This window comes from Syzygium oleosum, unplaced genomic scaffold, assembly GCF_021117445.2.
Source record: "Syzygium oleosum isolate NSW1041296 unplaced genomic scaffold, Sole_v2.1 Sole_v2.07, whole genome shotgun sequence".
Taxonomy (NCBI): Eukaryota; Viridiplantae; Streptophyta; class Magnoliopsida; order Myrtales; family Myrtaceae; genus Syzygium; species Syzygium oleosum.
Window position 1 is genome coordinate 10,813,631 of NW_026607491.1, and position 5,728 is coordinate 10,819,358.

Genomic DNA, 5,728 nt, shown 5'->3' on the forward strand with positions numbered 1-5,728 from the left:
CGCATTATGCTCTGTCCCCGCGACGCGTAATAACCTGATCGCCGTCAATTTCCGCACGCACCGAGACAGCCACATGGCTCGGTCCTGCTCGTTGGCACCCAAACACTCGAGTCTCCTCGTTATGCCCCGACATCCATCGTCGAGGGCCCTTTGAGAAATTCTAGAGTGTGGTTTTACTTGAGCACTTCTTATAGGGGCTTTGCATTAGCGGAACTAATCGGGTCGTTATAGATTGGTATCCAAGCGCGATCCGTTCAACTGGATGTGCGATACACGGATGTACCGGGAGCATCCCCTATTTCATGAGAGGCGAGAGTATGATCATTTAGGGGCGAGAGAGCTTGAACAAAAAGTTGCGACTTTCGACGGCCTTCGAGGATGTGTAGGGTCCACATGGACTCGACCGTACATCAAAATGACACGTTGTTAAAATAATGCGGGCTTATATTGATGAGGATGTCAATTTTTAGATGGAGGTGTTTGTAACATCCCACAATCCCACATCGAGATACGAGGTATCCTACTAAATAAAATATAGGTTAACACACTATCCTCAAACGATTATCTCCTAGTGTGGTCATCTCAAGTACTCCTTTTTGGGGCTCGCCCGACATGGAATGGGCTGGATCATTACGCAATAAGATCGTTTGATCCTTCTCTCACACCAATTCTACTAGTTTTCGACATCACTTCGACACAACACCAACCCCTTCCATTAAGGTAAGAGTTTTGCGTTCAAATCTCCTCGACAAAATACAATGTGAAATTAGACGGTATCCTTCGAATTCACGTACTCTCTTTTCCTCATAATATACTTTGCGAATCACAATAAAAACAGCATTCAGCATGGAATTAGGAATGCTCGAATACTAATTAGCCGTGGGGGTAAACTGTAATGGATTCAAAAGTACAAATACGCGTATTAATTGGTAAGTATCTCTTGTTCTCGAAACAACGAGGCCTGGAAAGTGTCAAATACAATTCAAAAGTGTACAATACGTGCATTCGGTAATTAAGTGAAGGTTTTAAGAATAATACGTTAATGCATCGAGACTCCTTACTCACGACATATTTTATTAAATGATTCGTTGAATCCGATTGGGTATTTGAACAAATCAAGCATGAAATACAAGCGGGTCCCAAAAAGAACTTAATTAAATTTTTTTATAAAAAATATATATGTTTCGAATAAAATCACTCACGACTCCTCCCTTTCATTTGACTGTACGGGTGCGCATGAATACCATTCTGTGCCCGGGAACTATTTCTGAACAGAAATGATTTTTTTTGATTCTGTGCCCGGAAACAATTTCTGAGTATTTGAAGGCGTTTGATAAACTGTCCAAAATTTCTATTCCTAGAGTAGAAAAGAACAAAAATGCGTTTGGTAACTACACAAAATTTCTGTTCCCAAATAATATTTTAATAATATTTTGAATTGTTTAATTTTTTTTTTCTTTTTACCCATTTTCTTCTTTGGCCATGGCCGGTCGCCGGCGACCGGCGGCCGGCAACCGACCACAGCTCAGGGCCGGCGAGGGCGTCACGGCCCTCGCCGGCGAGGGCGAGGGCTGGACCCTCGCAGATCGGGCAAGGCGGCCTCGCCCAGATCGGGCGAGGCCGAGCCTCGCCGTCGGTCGCGACGGCGAGGCTCGGCCTCGCCCAGATCGGCGAGGCCGAGCCTCGCCGTCGCGACCCACGGCGAGGTCGGCCGCCGTGGGTCGCGACGGTGAGGCTCGGCCTCGCCCGTCCGGGCGAGGCCGAGCCTCGCGTCTCCGGCGAGGCCGACCTCGCCGTCGCGACCGACGGCGAGGCTCGGCCTCGCCCGGCGAGCGAGGGTCCACAGCCCTCGCCGGCGAGGGCCGTGACGCGCCTCGCCGGCCACGGTGACCTGGTCGCCGGCTGGGGCGGCAAAGGAAGAACAACACAAAAATAAGAAAAAAAAAAAAGAAAAAGAAGAAAAAAACCGATTCTCAAAATTGTCTTAGAAACAAGAAGAACTTTTTTTACTTCTTGTTTCTCTTCCAAACTGTTTCTAAGCACAAATTTTTGCAAAAATGTGCCCGGAACAAAAAGTTTACCAAACGCATTTCTGTTCTCAAACTATTTCTGGGAACAAAAGAACAGAAATTTTCACTGTTTGGCACGTTACCAAACGGGCCCTACATCTCCCCCCTAAATAGCCCAATTGTCCAAATAAAGAAAAATAAAAAAAAACAAAAGAATAAAAATCCAACACCCAATAAAAGCAAAAACGTGCTGGATCGAAACTCTCTGGAGTGGGGCCCACACCACAGGAAAAAAAAAAGGGAAAACCCAAACCCAAAAAACAAAAAAAAAATTCAGAATCGCCCTCCAACAACCCACAAAAGTCCAAAAACCGCTAAACGACAAAATACCCCTCTCCTCCCCCCGCCTCGACAGCTCAGCACGCCCTTTTCATTGTGTAAAACAGCCTTTTCTTTAATCACCGGAATTTCCGAAATCTTTTTAAATCTTCCGAAAATCGAAGGCAAGTTTTATAGATAAGAACTTCCCGTATAAAACCCAAACCCCTCCAAATTCTCCCACCAAATCCCCAGAAAGGAAAGAAGAAGAAGGAGAAGAAGAAAAGGCGGCGGCGACGGCGACGACGGCGACGACGACGACGACCACCTCCGTTCCCGACGACGACCCGTTGATTCTTCTCATGTACTGCCCGACCGCGCTGACGCAGGCGACCCGGCCTCCTCCTCCTCCGGGGGCGGTGGCGGCGGCGGAGTGGAGCCGCTACGAGGACAAGCTCTTCGAGTACGCGCTGGTGGCGGTGGCGGAGGACTCGCCCGACCGTTGGCAGCTGATCGGGGACCGCCTGAACAGGCCCGCGTCGCAGGTGTTCGAGCACTACCAGAGGCTGGTGGCGGACATCGACGCGATCGAGTCCGGGCGGGTCGAGCCGCCGAGCTACCGCGACGAGCCCCCGGGGAGCGGCGGCCAGATTGCGTTCGAGGCGAAGCCGCCCCCCCGGTTCAAGGACGCGGAGAAGAAGAAGGGAAACCCGTGGACCGAGGAGGAGCACAGGTGATTGAGAGATGCCTTCGGTTGTTTTTTGTTGAAATATTCCTCTTTCCTGTTATTTGTTGTAGCGTTCTTGTTTCTGGGGGCTCTGAATTGCTTTTCTGATTTGGGAGATTAGCTGTTGGATTCGTGCAATTCTTGAAAATTCGATCTTTTCTGGTTTCTTGTTTTCTTTGCTGTGAAGAGCGACTCATATGTTTTGCCTCGTTGCTTCGAAAGAGCATCTGCCCTCGATGTTTTCTTGTGGTTGCTAATGAATTGGAGAAGAAAAGGTTGAACCCTAGATATTGCGTTTGGGGTTTAACGAATTATTGGTGTTTACTTTCAATTGAAGTTTTTATTCAAGTTTGGATATGAAGGTATTCGCGATTTCTTTTCCCTGCAGGAGAAATTCAAACCCCTGGTTTTTGCTATGTCTCTTTGAATTGGAGTGCTAATTGGAGTAAATGCGATAATGTTTGGTCTATTTGATCTCTCGAAATATGAATTTTTGCTTCAACACGCCCATTTCATGGAAGATGTAATGTTTTAGTCACAAAAATCTGGTGTCATGTTGATGTTTGTGTAATTTCTTAGTAGAAACTGGATGAATTTGTGACAAGCTGTGAAATTTTGTTTTGTCGTTCCGGCTGCTTTTGCTACGAACTGTTTCTATACCTGTAGATCTGCTTCATTGACCTTTTCTATGTCCGTCTAAACAGAAAAACCTAAAGATGGATTGTGTTGTGCGAATAAGAGATAACCGGTGAGCGTGCAATGTTATTTTTGGGCAGGGCTGATAGTTTGGCGTAATGTTGTTTCACGCCCCTGTGTGAAACAATTATAACCACAGGCAGGTCAACAGAACAGCTCACCTGCCTGTGTGTCATATATGTAGTTTCTTCATCTTTCTGTGTAATCAACTTCATATACATTTTGAGGACCGGTGCAAGGAAACTGCCCTGTTTCACTGCTAGAGTCAGAAATTTCTTTTACACCCGAGGTGCTTGTATAAGAAAGAAAAACCTGTTGCAAATTGTCTCCTGGAAAATTGGCAATTCTTAGAGCCCTAGCTGTGTTAAAGAATGTTTGCACTTATTTGATCCTTGCCTTATAATAAGATCTCTTGTTTGTCGCCCCGGCAGGTTGTTTTTGCTCGGACTGCAGACATATGGCAAGGGTGACTGGAGGAGCATCTCGAGGCACTTTGTCCACACTAGAACACCGACTCAGGTGGCTAGCCACGCTCAAAAGTTCTATATGCGGCAAATGAGTTTGGGGAAGAAAGAGAGGAAGAGAACTAGCATTCACGACATCACCACGGTCGATACCCCCCCAGTCCAGTCATCTGTTAATGAGAGTTTCAACCCTCCTCAAGCGGGCAATGCCCAAGATGATCCGAGTTATGATTTTCCACAAGGCAGCAACTTTCAGCAGATGCAACCTTTTCAACCAGCACCTTTCATGAATCGTTTGCCTGATCAAGGGGGAGGGTCGATAGGATACGATAACTTCAGCTATTTCTTGTGAAGTGCCAGGATTGAAGTTTTGTATATAGATTATAAAGCCAGTATAAAGTAGGAATTCATTATAGATTTTAGTGGAAAAGGGGTATATGTACTTTAGGTTCTCACTCTTTTCTTTATTTCAGTTCATGTTGAATCATGTTCTGAATCACTCTTTGAAATACAGTAAATTTTAGTGGGAATCAAATCTATTCGGTAACTTACGTAATTTTTCTTCTTCTTTCTCGCGGATGCTTTTCTTATAATTTGGAATCTTCGCATAGATTTCTATATTCCTATTCCTGAGCAATCCTATGTACGAAGCAAGAATGCAGTTCTGTTCTGAAATTCAGAGCCATCGACTAATTACAACTAGTTTAGGAGAGGGTTTCTATATTTCAGAGTTATTGACTAAAAAGTAATTTGGATGATTATTATTAGGTTCCCTAGCTAGTGTAAGAGAATTTCTACTCGTTCATCATTTGACGATTGACATATGCATTTGGAAATAATTATGTAATTGGATACTAAACATGTCATAATGTATAAATCATTGCTTACACTTGGTGGCGGATTTCATAAGATCATTGATCTTGTCCTCGCTCACAAAGACACTATGCCATTGTACTCTTGCGTGAAAAATTCACGTCACAAGAGAAAACAGAGGACTCTGCAATCCATTATTCAATCGGCAATGTAGTCTATAGCTTGAACAAACGCATCGAACAGCAATACGTGCAATCCATTATTCGTTGTGTCGATCAACCCCACCTCGAAGGCCCCGTTGATGATGCAGGACACGATGAAGAGGAGCTCAGCCGCCCGGGGGTGCATGTGGGGAGGGTTGACCGAACTGGCCAGGTACTGGAGGATCGCATACTAGAAGCTCTGCCTGTTGAGGGCCGGGAACTCAGCCATGGTTGCCTTCTGTCACCTTGAACCTCATGGGGTTGTCCAACCTGACGAGGCCTCTTGTGCAGGTGTACGTGCGGAATTTGCCGACAGCAGTGGTCAGGAATCCATGGTGATAGCTGCATCCCAGCTGTTGCGGCCCATAAGATGGCCAAGATGAGGATCGCTGCACCGAGCAGCTCATGCTTCTAGTTAGAGATGTCCCTGATTAGGAGGACTCAGAAGAAGGAAACCAAAGATGGTTTTTGATGCTTTAGACTTAGAGATGAAGGTGC

General features: G+C 45.8%; 1 protein-coding gene across 1 annotated transcript; it reads left to right on the top strand.

Moving 5' to 3' along the window:
• Positions 1-2,502: 2,502 nt before the first annotated feature.
• LOC115661934 (transcription factor DIVARICATA) lies at positions 2,503-4,770 on the top strand. Its single transcript, XM_030584150.2, has 2 exons — positions 2,503-3,060; positions 4,182-4,770. The coding sequence occupies exons 1-2, from the start codon at positions 2,690-2,692 to the stop codon at positions 4,564-4,566; spliced, it is 756 nt and encodes a 251-aa protein (XP_030440010.1). The 5' UTR covers positions 2,503-2,689; the 3' UTR covers positions 4,567-4,770.
• Positions 4,771-5,728: the final 958 nt, after the last annotated feature.

Bases quoted from the DNA above. Each gene is read 5' to 3' on its own strand.
- LOC115661934 (XM_030584150.2), top strand. From the start codon at position 2,690: ATGTACTGCCCGACCGCGCTGACGCAGGCGACCCGGCCTCCTCCTCCT. The intron at 3,061-4,181 runs GTGATTGAGAGA...TCGCCCCGGCAG, and splicing joins TGGACCGAGGAGGAGCACAG to GTTGTTTTTGCTCGGACTGC.